The 15,004-nt window shown below is 44.4% G+C and overlaps 1 protein-coding gene across 1 annotated transcript in view; it reads left to right on the top strand.

The window, feature by feature from the left end:
- Positions 1 to 15,004, top strand: part of nt5dc1 (5'-nucleotidase domain containing 1) — a 124,045-nt gene that overhangs the window by 96,812 nt on the left and 12,229 nt on the right. Inside the window, exon 9 of the mRNA XM_072362796.1 lies at positions 7,272 to 7,393. Within this exon, the coding sequence (XP_072218897.1) occupies positions 7,272 to 7,393 (122 nt within the window). The remainder of the gene's footprint in view (positions 1 to 7,271; positions 7,394 to 15,004) is intronic.

The following is a 15,004-nucleotide window of genomic DNA, read 5'->3' as shown; positions in this document are numbered from 1 at the left end:
GAGAATAAATCCCCCCCCCCCCCACGTGCATAGCACGCTTATGATGCAAAGCAGCAGTAAATACTGTGCTCTTATGATTTCAGAGCGTTTACAGAGGTGTTAAAACATTTTAGACTAAATGTTTGTCGTTTAAAACATAAATGAATTATGTCAAAGGTTTTCAAAAATATATCTTTACAACTTAAACACAATAACAACAAATGACATACGTAAGTTTGGACGTACATACGTTATCACCACAGATTCAACTGCAGCAGCCAGTGGCTGTCATGAACAGTGTTGTGTCATCTCTCCTAACCACAGTAAGAAATAACTCAATGAACGCTGATAACACAACGTCCCACTGACATCAGACTAATGTGTTCTATCACGTCAGTAAGCTGCTGCTTATCTCCTCTGCACCGTTTTCAGTTTTCTAAGCTGTCGACCTCATACCAATCATTCCTGTGCCTCTCAAAGTCCAGCATCGTCCCACCTGTCAGTGGGAGTGTGTGTGTGTGTGTGTGTGTGTGTGTGTGTGTGTGTGTGCGGATGTCAAGGCTCCAACACACACAGGTGCTGATCTCTGTTCTTTCGCTCTCTCCTGCCACAATATTTATTGCATATTTAACCTCAGTGTGAACCCAGCGTGTCTGTACTCTGGTGGTCTTAAGCAGCACTGAGTCAGCTTCCAGAGCTGCCTGTGCAGAGGGTCTTGTATTGATTCCTCAAGGAAAGGATACCACTCATTCATTAGTCTAAGTTAAGATTCATCTTATACAGTTGTACATTGTTTTTACACATATTAATCCATAACTTGAGTAAAAATTTGTTTAAACTTTTTGTAAAAATACACACATTTGAAAGTATTCACATGGTTGGAGAAACGTTGCTCGAGTGCATCCTGTTTACTTTGATTACTGGACTAACTGAGACTTTTCTGAAATTTGAAGGGAGCCCACTTGTGCCAAATGAAACACACTGGGCCTGGTTAAGGAAGGTGTGTAAAAGTCTCACCCCTGGCTGCATGTCAGGCCTGAAGTCCAATGAACTCTCTGCAGTAAGACCACAGCAGGACTTAGAGAAGATCAGGACAAAGCTGTGGAAATATACCTGCCCACTTCTAAAACTTCTACAGATCTCAGGAGCACAGTGGCTTCAATAACTGTGAAATCAACTTTAAAAGCAGCAAGAAAACTCTTCACAGAATTGCAAGTGACAGACCAAACAGAACCAGCTGGTGGAAGGATGACCATTAGAATTTAATCAGTTATGAGAAGGTGGCTGGAAGGTTGCCACTAGAGTAACTAACCGAGTTTCTTCCAGTCTGCGCAGAGACAGAACTTTAAGCAGCATCCTTCTGCGCAGCAGGGACAGTTAGATCAGATCTGACGGAAAAATTATGTTGTCAAACACAGAGATCTGCTCTGGAATTCAGTGACTGGAATAAGAGTCTCAGGGTAACCAGTCAGCTTAATGGTGGCAAGAAACGGACACTGGAGTGGTTTCAGGACAGGTGACTGGCAGTCACAACTGGGATTATATGTTGGGAGAACTAAAGATTGCCGTTCATAGATGCCATTAATTCAGTCTGAAAAAACTGGGCAGAATCTGTTGGGAAGAAGAGGATACACTGCTCAAAAGCTGCTGAGTAAAACCAGGACAGACTTTAAGCTTGAACAAATGCCACATGCAAGTCTCTGTCAGGCATCTGAGTACAGGGTCCGGACCCATTAAAAGGGAGAATAAAAGTAGCTTTACATACATTCGCTGTAGGGACTTTAAAGCATGTTTTTACGTTGTCATTAGTCAGTATGGACAGATGTTATATATGTTGTATTATACATTTAGTGAATAAAGTATTTTCTGTTCTATGTGCACAAAAATAATATTGGCAGTTTAATATACAACCCAGTTGGAGAGTTGTGTGTGCTTCTGAGCACTCCCTCAAAGTGTTATTATTGGCTTTATGATGGACTTCATTCATTTTGTCTCCGTAATGAAAATGCTGTTAGTTTTTATTTAGTAGGCTTGCATACAACCAAGCATCTCTTGAAATCAAAACCTCTTTTTGGACAGAGTTCCAAAAACTCCAATGACAAGTGAGACGGGGCAAAACAAAAGACTTTTCAGCATAATGATCATAGTTGTTACAGGAAACAGTCAAAACTGAATCAATGAAATCTTCCGAAATGTTCTAACTTTTGAATAGATTGTATTTGAAATAGTAAAGACTCATATCTTTTAATCTGCAAAGCAGCAGTTTGTAACAGAATTTATATCACTGTGGCATTAGCACGAGTTGTTTCATCAGCTGTGAAAAAACATCTACAAATGATATTAACAGATCCCCCGTGGAGCAACAGGACAGGACAGGAAGCCATAAAGACTGAGCTTCTCTTACAGCTCAGAAAAGTAACAAGCAAAACTTTGTTTACAGAATCTGTAGTAATTCAAGTAAATGCATGCCACAATATCCAGTTTGTGTCTTAGAGTTCAAATCAGCTTAGTCTAGATGAAGAATTCCTGCAAACATGTCTGTGCCAGCCTCATCAATCACTCCTTTACATTCCTGTGTGTCACCTCCTCCACCAGAAGGAAACATCATTCTGTGCTGTCTCAGTGCAGCAGTTAGTTTATGTTGAGTCTTTGCTTTTAAACTGATGAGCCGCTCACTTTCAGCATTCTACCGTAACCACCAAGTTGAGTATCCCAAACAGAATTGTTTACAAGAAGAACTGTGGAATAAGGTCCAAAGTATGCAAGTGCACACTCTCTGTGTGCTTGTTGTGCAGACCATCTGCCTAATTTACAGCAACACACACAGAAATTCAAACACACACATTTCAGAAAGAAATGATAAATTGCACCATTTTCTCTCATTTCCAGCCCTCTGGTACAAATTGTTTTTCCTTTTTCTAAAACATTCTGCGGTGTCTGTACATCTGACAATGCCAGCTTGGTGTTTCAGTATCCGCATGGTAAGAATATAGGCGGTACACATCACAATAACATCCAGCCAGACCTCATGTTGGGACAGTACATTCTACTTGATTTGAACAGATATAGGATATTTTATCCACACTTGCAAACTAATTGCATTGTTTTTTTGGAAATGTATTAAACATGAACGGGGCAGATTTTTTTTGTAGCTTTGCTAAATGACAACATTTTCTTCAACTGTCCTTTGTGTTTAGTCACAAATGTAATAATGGTAATCCTGTAAGGAGGCAACCGAGTAAAAAATGTAAGGGTGCTCCAATCAATTAAGCATTCATTGTTATCGGCCAATATTCAGTCTAAATAATGTTATTGGTGGTCCCCAAAAGGGTCAATCTGAAGGGGCAGTTGTTATTATTATTTTATGAATGAATGAATAGAGGAGCTGCACCATCCCAAACTAATCCTGTTAGAAGGCACACCGAGTGTGCACAACTGGAGCTAGGTCAAGTAAACATTATTTACTTTGAGCTATTGAGACTTCATATCTAGGTCAGATCACACAAATAAACAAAAAACCTTGTGCTGAACCAATAATGTCAGCAGTACAGTGAAGATAAATTCACTGGTGATGACCTGTGTTGTCCCTGCGTTACCCAGTGTTGTTCCTGCGTTACCCAGTGCTGTCCCTGCGTTACCCAGTGTTGTCCCTGCGTTACCCAGTGTTGTCCCTGCGTTACCCAGTGTTGTCCCTGCGTTACCCAGTGTTGTCCCTGCGTTACCCAGTGCTGTCCCTGTGTTACCCAGTGTTGTCCCTGCGTTACCCAGTGTTGTCCCTGCGTTACCCAGTGCTGTCCCAGTGTTACCCAGTGCTGTCCCAGTGTTACCCAGTGTTGTCCCTGCGTTACCCAGTGCTGTCCCAGTGTTACCCAGTGTTGTCCCTGCGTTACCCAGTGTTACCTAGTGTTGTCCCTGCGTTACCCAGTGTTGTCCCTGCGTTACCCAGTGTTGTCCCTGCGTTACCCAGTGTTGTCCCTGCGTTACCCAGTGTTGTCCCTGTGTTACCCAGTGTTGTCCCTGCGTTACCCAGTGTTGTCCCTGCGTTACCCAGTGTTGTCCCTGCGTTACCCAGTGTTGTCCCTGCGTTACCCAGTGTTGTCCCTGCGTTACCCAGTGCTGTCCCTGTGTTACCCAGTGTTGTCCCTGCGTTACCCAGTGTTGTCCCTGCGTTACCCAGTGCTGTCCCAGTGTTACCCAGTGCTGTCCCAGTGTTACCCAGTGTTGTCCCTGCGTTACCCAGTGCTGTCCCAGTGTTACCCAGTGTTGTCCCTGCGTTACCCAGTGTTACCCAGTGTTGTCCCTGCGTTACCCAGTGTTGTCCCTGCGTTACCCAGTGTTACCCAGTGTTGTCCCTGCGTTACCCAGTGTTACCCAGTGTTGTCCCTGCGTTACCCAGTGTTACCCAGTGTTGTTCCTGCGTTACCCAGTGTTGTCCCTGCGTTACCCAGTGTTGTCCCTGCGTTACCCAGTGTTACCCAGTGTTGTCCCTGCGTTACCCAGTGCTGTCCCAGTGTTACCCAGTGTTGTCCCTGCGTTACCCAGTGTTGTCCCTGTGTTACCCAGTGTTGTCCCTGCGTTACCCAGTGTTGTCCCTGTGTTACCCAGTGTTGTCCCTGCGTTACCCAGTGTTACCCAGTGTTGTCCCTGCATTACCCAGTGTTGTCCCTGTGTTACCTAGTGTTGTCCCTGCGTTACCCAGTGCTGTCCCAGTGTTGTCCCTGCGTTACCCAGTGTTGTCCCTGTGTTACCCAGTGTTGTCCCAGTGTTGTCCCAGTGTTACCCAGTGTTGTCCCTGCGTTACCCAGTGTTGTCCCTGCGTTACCCAGTGTTGTCCCTGCGTTACCCAGTGTTACCCAGTGTTGTCCCTGCGTTACCCAGTGTTACCCAGTGTTGTCCCTGCGTTACCCAGTGTTGTCCCTGCGTTACCCAGTGTTGTCCCTGCGTTACCCAGTGCTGTCCCAGTGTTACCCAGTGTTGTCCCTGTGTTACTCAGTGTTACCCAGTGCTGTCCCTGCGTTACCCAGTGCTGTCCCTGCGTTACCCAGTGTTGTCCCTGCGTTACCCAGTGCTGTCCCAGTGTTACCCAGTGTTGTCCCTGTGTTACTCAGTGTTACCCAGTGTTACCCAGTGTTGTCCCAGTGTTACCCAGTGTTGTCCCAGTGTTGGCTTAGTGTTACCCAGTGTTGTCCCTGCGTTACCCAGTGTTGTCCCTGCGTTACCCAGTGTTGTCCCTGTGTCACTCAGTGTTACCCAGTGTTGTCCCAGTGTTACCCAGTGTTGTCCCAGTGTTGTCCCAGTGTTACCCAATGTTGTCCCAGTGTTATCCAGTGTTACCCAGTGTTACCCAGTGTTGTCCCAGTGTTACCCAATGTTATCCAGTGTTGGCCCAGTGTTGTCCCAGTGTTACCCAATGTTGTCCCAGTGTTGGCCCAGTGTTATCTAGTGTTGTCCCAGTGTTATTCAGTGTTACCCAGTGTTGTCCCAGTGTTGTCCCAGTGTTACCCAGTGTTGTCCCAGTGTTGTCCCAGTGTTACCCAGTGTTACCTAGTGTTGTCCCAGTGTTACCCAGTGTTACCCAGTGTTACCCAGTGTTGTCCCAGTGTTACCCAGTGTTACCTAGTGTTGTCCCAGTGTTATCCAGTGTTACCCAGTGTTGTCCCAGTGTTGTCCCAGTGTTGTCCCAGTGTTACCCAGTGTTACCCAGTGTTACCTAGTGTTGTCCCAGTGTTACCTAGTGTTGTCCCAGTGTTATCCAGTGTTACCCAGTGTTGTCCAAGTGTTACCCAGTGTTGTCCCAGTGTTACTCAGTGTTACCTAGTGTTGTCCCAGTGTTACCCAGTGCTGTCCCAGTGTTACCCAATGTTGTCCCTGTGTTACCCAGTGTTACCCAGTGCTGTCCCAGTGTTACCCAGTGCTGTCCCAGTGTTACCCAGTGTTGTCCCAGTGTTACCCAGTGCTGTCCCAGTGTTACCCAATGTTACCCAGTGTTTTCCCTGTGTTACCCAGTGTTGTCCCTGTGTTACCCAGTGTTGTCCCTGTGTTACCCAGTGTTACCCAGTGCTGTCCCAGTGTTACCCAGTGCTGTCCCAGTGTTACCCAGTGCTGTCCCAGTGTTACCCAGTGTTGTCCCAGTGTTACCCAGTGCTGTCCCAGTGTTACCCAATGTTACCCAGTGTTTTCCCTGTGTTACCCAGTGTTGTCCCTGTGTTACTCAGTGTTACCCAATGTTACCCAGTGTTGTCTCTGTGTTACTCAGTGTTACCCAGTGTTACCCAGTGTTGTCCCAGTGTTACCCAGTGTTGTCCCAGTGTTACCCAGTGTTGTCCCAGTGTTACCCAGTGTTGTCCCAGTGTTAATATCACTGGTGTCCTCACGGTACCATGAAGAGAGCAGAGGCAATGACAGAACATCATGTTTCAGTGAAAAGGTGACAAACAAGGCTGCATTCAGTGTTATTATAGAACAGTCACAGAACTAATAGATATATCTATGCATGCCAGTCACCCCGTCTTTACTTCACCACTCAATTATTGCGTTATATGTTGACACAGACTAACTAATAAATGAAGGTTTGATTACACGAATCAAAGACTACACTGTAGAAACTTAATAAACGTGTTACATACATTCTTTCAGCTGCTTTTGTTACAGTTGTTGTGTTGCTCTACTTTCTGTCTTCTGTTGCTTTAAGTGACAGGCCCATACAGGTCAAAGTTTTCCCGGTTTTTCCTCCCCTGCTTATGTAAACTGGGAGCCAGCTTATCAGTAGTTTGGTATATCCACAAACATTCATGGTGATATCTATGACTGTTATCTCCCCAGCACTCTTTCCATTCATGTAGGCCCATGTTATCACATTCCATCATGCATGCTTCATCCCTGTGGTAATCCTGGTCAGGTTCGTGACAAACATATGTATCTTATTCTGAACAGACCAATGAATATCATCCCATGTGTTCTTAACAGTTCTGTCCATATACTTCACCAAATCTTGTAACTTAGCTCATTCATTGTTCTTTTACACCAGGGTGGCGGCTTTTGCCTGCTTATTGCACTTTTGTCAATCTTCTCATAACCTCGATCCCCTGCGTGAACCAGTCGTGAGCTTCAGTAGGAATACTGTTCAGAGTGTCACTGTCTAACTGATGTTTCCTTGTGGGTCTGTGGATGAGTGCTGTGGTGGTGAGATCTGGATGACTGGAGGCTGTGTCATTGTGTCTGCTCCTGCAGCAGCTGTCTCCTTCACCACACTGTGGCGACCAAGTTGTCTTATTCTGCTTTTGCTCCTGCAGTGAATGATGTGGAGGAGAGCGAGGGGCTGCCGTCGATGGACAAACCCGGCTGGTACTCCCAGGGTAACTGGCCACACCTCCAGGAGCTGCTCAAGAACATGACAGGGAAACCAGAGCCCAAGGTACACCAGTCCCCATGAACATAACGGGAGTAGGCAGCCAAACCTCTGGTTGAAGGGCATCTGTAGCTCACTTTGAGGCTGACTCCAATTTCAGTTTTTGGCAGAGGCTGAAAGAGATGAGGGTTTCATGATAAATCAACTCAGGGAGATTCACACTGGTGTGATGGAGAGGAAGAACACGGCTCTTGGCGTGACTAACGACAGGGCAGCTGTGTGCCAGCATGCTGGGACTTACCTGATAAAGCATGTACAGTACAGCTCATTCGTAGTCAGTTCTCACACACATCAGACTTTTTCCCTCTCATACGTGGCAGACTCACTCTCTCATCCACTTTTATTGGAGCCCCATGTGGCAGTGTTGCATAAAAGTAATATTCTGACACAGAATGTCCTGAGTAAAATAAGCGTAAACTAATATTTGTGAGGAGGCCTGGAATAAAATAACAGAAACCAAGAAGGTTCCTTCATGCAACAGCTTGCTGCGTGTGAAATTCATTCAATCCTAATTGCACGTGACCTATTTAAAATTTTCAGGAAAGCTTGGTATGTCTTGTGTCAAAATGCATTATTTCTTTATTTCCAATGACACAACCCAGATTAGTCGTCTCATTAATCACTTTTTGTGTTTTAATGCAGCCTTCTTACTAAATGCAAAGTTTCACTGTTTTTTGGGTTAACTCTATTTTGACAGATGAGACATTTTAAGCATTTTGTGAGAGTTCCTTCTGTTTCTGTACAATCTAAAGCCTTTGGAAGTCATGGGCCCTTTTTTTGTTCCCTAGCAGCCTCCACAGCAGCTAAAGGCCAATGTTCTCAAGTGGAGTGTGTTTTTTAAAGAGATTTTGTTGTTTCCCCAGTCGGAAACATTGCCTTGCATCCTTATTTTTGGCAGTAAGATGTAAGCAGTTGAGATTTTTCATGAGACAGTTTGTAAAACCTAAAGCGTAAAACAAGTCATTCTAAACTGCTACTCAAATGTGGCCTAATCAATCATACACAAACGTAATCTGACTTAAAAGCGTACTCATGAATAGTTGTTCCTGTGGATAGCAGTGGTTTCCATCACGGTGTGGGAATAATGGCCATATCATTTGATCACGCTGGACAGATTTCTCCTGGTGTTTTACCGTCATCCTGGGATTTCTGTAAGACACCACAGGGACACTTTCTTCAAGTTCCGACATATCAGCTTCCTCACATTGTTGACATAATAACATCTTGTGCCACAGAAATTCCGTTTCACCTTCCTCAGCATGTTTATACTTTCTTTTACGTCGTTTTTACGATCGTTTTGTGAAAGCTGTTGGGATCAGGGCAAGTTTGAATTTACTGGGGGTTCTCTGAGATAAACACATTAAACATGGAATTATTGGCACATGCTGCCATCAACAAGCTTCTGATTGAATATCTTACTTTTCTTCTTGAAACTGGTGTCACGGCTTGAGCCCAAGCCGTCAGGAATAGAGACTCCAAAGCAGACCAGAAGGAAATCGAGGTAAAATATTTATTAAACAGAAGAATGCTTAGTGGTGGAGACTTCCAGGCACGGGAGGACTCTGCAGAGGGGAGGAGCTGGTTAGAGCGGTCCTTTGTGAGGTGAGATGAATAATCCAAGCAGGAGTAAATAGTCTTTATGTGGTGAGAGTTGGAGTCCGTGGTGGAGGAGAAGGTGCTGGCTGTGTCGGATAGAAGTCCGAGCAGAGGCTAGGGGCGCAGGCAGGGGTGGATATGTGGCTGTTCTATCGGTTTCTCTCACCACTTGTAGCTGCGTACTGTAGTTGATGCTTTTATGTTCTGCTGAAGAATGCTGAGGTAGTCTTTTCTCTGTCAGTTCCATTGGCAGCCAAACAGCCCAAAAGCATGACACCGCCTCAACCACAGCTGACAGAGGTGCAGTCTCATGGGTATGAGCCTGCCTCTTGCAGTCCTCATCAACTAAATGGTAATATCAGATGGATATTATTCATACAGTACATCGCTAACATTATTACAGTCAACAGGACCTGGAAGTTTTACCTGGAAGGGCTCTCAAGTTTTGAATGCAGGCAAGAGTGACATTTTCTTCTAGATGCGCTGGCTGATGGAAACGCACCTACAGAGAATTTACTGCCCCTGCCGCTGTCAAACAGGATCTCTAACGGGAAGTAAAGATGCTTTGACAATGACACTTTAAAAGAGTTGACATATTCTGATAATCTAAGAAGGCGCATGGGTATTTTTGTTTTCCATTTTGTTGAACGTACAAAATCAATGTTGTATTTAAAAAAAAGTATGTTATACCGTCAGTCTGTCCTGACTACGTTTTTGGGAAAGCAAAGCAGAAATGTTCCCAATGTCACGGACCACAGGACACAGATGCAGGGTCGTTTCAAGGTAAGAGTGTTTATTCTCAAGAAATAAGTCGAGGATCTCCAAACAGAGCAAAACAAAGGCCTGTGAAATTCCTGAGGCGCTCTCCTCAAGAACTATGTTTGAGGAGGGTGCAGCTATGAAAATGTTCAAAAGCAAAACTCTCTCCACTCCGGGAGGAAAACAGAGCAGGCTACGAACGATTACAAATAACTCTCACGCTCTCCTTATGAGGCGGACTGAAACAGAGGACGCTCTCCCGATAAGTGGGGCACAAACATGATAGAACATAAATCGCTCCACGAAGGGAGGTACTGTAAACCTTAACCATTAACTATCAGCACTCCTTTAACACAGGCACAACTGGATCTCTGAAAATCAAAACACAAAGTCACTCCACTAGCAGAGGACTATGAAACTTAAACAATTGCACGACGCAAAGCTCCTCTAACGGAGGTTTCTATGAAACGCTTACAAATCAAAATCACTCCAAAAGGGAGGAACAAAACAGACTATGAAAGCTTACCGAGGCTAAACTAGATCTATGGAATAAATTACAAATAAAAGAATGCTCTGTAGGAGGAGCGCTCAGCTACAGTCTCGTGGATACAAGACTGTGGATTTCTGTGGGACAAGGCGCTAGAGTGAGGAGCGTGACAAGTTACATCACACTGGCACAAGACAAGGGAGACGCAGGCTATTTGAGCTCATGAGGAGCCAAGGGGAACAAGTGGAAACTTTTTGGAATCAGGGGAGACAATCAGACGTTTGACACAAGAGGAAGGGCATAACACCTGAAACGGGAGGGAAGCTAGTGTTTCAAAATAAAACAGGAAATGATGAAACAAACCTTAAACGTGACAGCCAAAGCGTTTTTTTTCTTGCTTGTATGTCATTATTAGAGGTTACAGCTGTTTTGATTAATAGTCTCTGACTAAACAAATGAAATAATCTCCCAATCATAATTACAATCCAGATTTGGACTGTGGTTATTAGTGGAATGCTGGTATTACTGTAACTCTGCTCATGTTTTTTGCTGAAGGCCACTAAAAACAGAAATAGAGAAATAAAAACAGTCTTGGAGCCACTAACACAGATTTCACAGAGTCTGGATTCTTAAACATTAGAATACTTCACAAGTTGGATAGAGGTTTTGCTTTTATTACTTTAACTCTCCATGGTTTATGCCAAGGGAGCAGGCATCATGTCTGGTAACATTATATGAAATAAACACATTTTCATGCTGCTTCTATCTAACAGAAGAACAGAATAAAACAATGACAACTGTTAAAAACTGACATGGCAAATCATGCTCAGTCAGAGGTGTATCAGCCAAGCCCAAATCTAGCTGGCAGTGCTCGTCATCATCCACATCATCTCCCCCCAACCCCAGTCCCACTCTGCTCGATGCCCCCTCTGTTGCCCAACCAAACATGGAGAAGATCTAGTGTTAACCTGCACTTCTAGCTCCAGGGTGACCCCAGTCCTCTCCACTTTCACCTGACAGGACTTAAAACAGGTGGGCTGAGGAGAGGCATTCAGGGAAGATTACAGTTCGCTGTAAACACAGTGCTGAGAAAGACGAGGCTGACAGGACATGATTCCGAATCAGGCTAGTTCCTCCAATCTGTGCTGTTATTATTATTGAAAGAGTTATTAGCAAATGGCTGGCTTAATACTAACAGTGGAAGTGTACTTATTCATCATACAGTGAATAGCTCTGCAGAACAAACCGTCTCTCCCGGCGTATTCTGTCAACACTCTTACTTCATGCTTCTTCTGGAGGGATACAGTTACAGACATTCACACATGCTGCTGTCTGGTCGGTCTTCATCTTAAACACTGCTGAAGGTACAGCATATCTTACCAGGAAACCTTCTGAAAATCTGTGCTGCTGCTCTGTATCCAGATGATCCCAGCCTGCTAACCCAAGCTAACCTTGGCCAATATATTTGTTTGCACAGTTTCTGTCTGACTCGAGGTTACTCACTTTATTGAGCACTCACTAACAAAGTGTTTGCATGAGCATCATAGTTTCCTTCAGCAGGACTTCCACTTTTAGTGGAACCGCTCCGTTCCATGTCTTGTCTCGTCATTTCCTGTTTTATTTTGAAAGAGCGTCTGATTGTCTTCCCTGATTCCAAGTGTTTTCACCTGTTCCCCTTGGTCCCTCATGTGTTCAAATAGTCTGCGTTTCCCTTGTCTTGTGCCAGTATGTTGTCTCTGTTCGAGCTTCATTACCAGCCACTGTCCTTGTCTTGTCAAGAACCCACAGTTTCCAGGAGCCTGCAGCGAACGACTCTCCTGCAGTGCGGTCTTGTGTTGTAATTTATCCTTGTACCATAGCTTTAGTTATTTATTGAACGGTAAGTTTCATAGCTTTGTTTTCCCTCCATTTTCACGGAGTGATTTTTCGTTGTTTCTTGTCATGTTCGCCTCCGTTAAAGGAGAGCGTTTAACTTAAAGTTTCATAGAGCCTCTGTTTTGAAAGAGTGCGCCTTTGTTTTATCCGCCTCATTTTGAGAGCGTGACTTTGCTTTGTTAAGTGTTCATAGCTTTTGGTTTTCCTCCCGTTGTGGAGAGATTTTACGTTTGTTAATTTTCATAGCCGCGCTCCTCCTCCCCTTTAGTTACAGAGGAGAGGCTCAGGCGTTTTATAGCCTGTTTCGTTCGCACTGCCGGGAGAGCGCCCTGCAGTGCCGCGATCTTGTCTTGTGTTTATTAAATAAAACCATCTTGAAACCACGACCCTGCGTCCTGAATCCCTCTCTGGTACTTGACAACCGCATTGAAAAGTGTTTCGATGTAATTCTATTGGTGGAAAGAGGGGTACATTTGTAGACTGAACATGAGGGTGTATGACACCTCCATGTTTCAGATGTTTCCCTGCTTCAACGCATCTGGCTCATATTAATGGATCATTGAGAGGTTTGTTCAAAACTTGAAGACAAGTTGTTGAGGAGAGCTGTTTCATTTCAGTCAAGTTAGAACAGGGAAGCATCCAAAACATGCAGGACAGTGGCCCCCCAGGGCCGGGGTTGAGGAATGCTGCCAAAGGGCATAGTTGCTGTGTCTCTGTGGCCCACACACTGAGCAACACAATGCATGCAGCTCTGTTTGCCTGGGCCCAGCGTTACCTTAAAGTTGAGCTGACAACAGATGGAGTAGCTCAAACTCACTCTGCATTTCATCATAAACCTGCAGTAATCTGTATCTCTCAGTGAGAAACTTTGAATGTTGTGCCAAATGTCTTTTAAGCTGCTGTTCAAAATGCAGAAAGAGTGACTGGTGTTGCGTGTTTTATTGGATGATGCTGCGTCATGATGTCGTAGCTTAGTGCCAGAAGATGAAACTTCCATGACTGATAAAAGTGGTCATGGCTACCAGTTGTGGTTCAAAACAAGCATTTTGTAGCTGTTCATCCTTTGGGTTCATGCTTTTTAATCTCAGGGTAGTTTGATTGATCACTGTTGACAGACATGTTCTATTATTACCCAGGCACAATATGTATTTCACTATGATCTTGTTTTTAATCATCCATCCATCCATTTTCTATACCGTCAATCCGTCAGTCGGGTCGCGGGGGGGGGGCTGGAGCCTTTCCCAGCAGTCATCGGGCGAAAGGCGGGGTACACCCTGGACAGGTCGCCAGTCCATCACAGGGCCACTCAGAGACAAACAACCATGCACGCTGTTTTTAATCATTCATTTTCAAAATAATACATGAAATTTCATGATGCAAACGCTGTTCGCTGTGCCATCTCACCACCTTCTGAGGAGCAGGTTCAAACACATCCAGACTTTCTTTCCGTCTCTTTGCTCGTTTTGCAGAAACAACATGTGCAGGTTACTGTGTGAAATGTGAACATTAACAGACTACTTATTTGAAAACAAAACAAACTAGTTACTGATTACTTGAATTGTGAGACTAGTGTGTCCTGTTCCTAGTTACAACATCTGAGTACTGGAATGCATGGCTTCATAGCAGGGTTAGGGTAACATGAACTGACCTCTTCACAGTAAAAGCATCATTCACCTGCTGACACACACTAATACAGCACTTCTTATACTATACAGTGTTAAAAGCGATGCGGTGCTTTTTCTTTATCACACACACATTCCCAACAAGGGACTCATAGGAGGAAGCGTGGCCTTGAGGGTTTTATGCACTTTGACATGTGGTCTGGGGAAGCCAGAAATTGAACCACCGACCTTCCAACTGGCAGGTGACAGCCCCAGATGCCCCAACAACACTCAGTAACACTAAGTGTCAGAATGTGGTGTGTTTAGGGGACATCTGTGAATTTGAACAGCAGTGGATAACACGGTTTACTCTGCCACAGTTTTCCCAGTTTTGTAAAAATGAAAACCGATGTAACTATATTTGGTAAATGGTCTTGATTAGTCAGTCTTTGTATTGGCAAGTATTCAGGTCAGGCTGCATTGTGGGACCACAAGCCTTTTTCAGGTTTAAAGGTTGGATTTCAAAGCGGTAAACAGCTTTGGGTTCAGCTTCCCATCTGATTCTCTTCATGGCTCAGTCTGGTTTGTGCTTTCTATCCATCAACAATGACTCTCGTCGACCAGCTGTGGCCAGTTTTGGGAAAGTTCAGTGAGATTGGGACTGCAGTGTTGCCCCTAAGGCTCCAGTTTTCTGTCTGTTTGTTTACATGCAGAAGGGCCTGAGACACAGCACATCTCTGTGGGGGGGGGGAATGAGACACAGCTACTGGAATGTCTTACATCCTCTTTATGGCCCTCTGTCTCCTGCTGGGAGGTTTGATATTGTTACATCTCACAAGCACATACGTACACTACAGACATGTGTCGTCTCTGCTTTTGATGGCTAAAAGAGTTTTTCATGGTTGAATGTGGACTGGAACTAAATGGTGCAGTTTGAGGCAGCAGGAGATAATATTTTGAACAAATATTGCTACACTAATGAGCTTTAAGCTGCAGCTGGAAATGATCAGAAGTCATCTCCTCGGTTACTCTCAATTTATCCCATTTGGAATTTAAAGCAACACTGACAGATAGAAGTATGTGAACCTTAAAACTATGTGCTTCTGATTAATTTTCAAGTACAAACATTTTTTGATGCACATTCCTGGGCCTGAAACTGCCTTAGTGTCACGTCTGTGGGTTTTGTGTTTTTCATTTTTCGAGGTTTTTTTATGTTCGGTTTCTATTAAGCTTTACCATCATTTTCCCCAGTCATTAGGTTGTTTTGTTCTGCTGCACTCCATCACCAATCACCTCCCC

Source organism: Leuresthes tenuis, unplaced genomic scaffold (genome assembly GCF_036924035.1).
Source record: "Leuresthes tenuis unplaced genomic scaffold, fLeuTen1.0.hap1 SCAF_13, whole genome shotgun sequence".
NCBI lineage: Eukaryota > Metazoa > Chordata > Actinopteri > Atheriniformes > Atherinopsidae > Leuresthes > Leuresthes tenuis.
The sequence above is the reverse complement of the archived record's forward strand: the minus strand, read 5'-3'. Positions and strand labels throughout refer to the sequence as shown.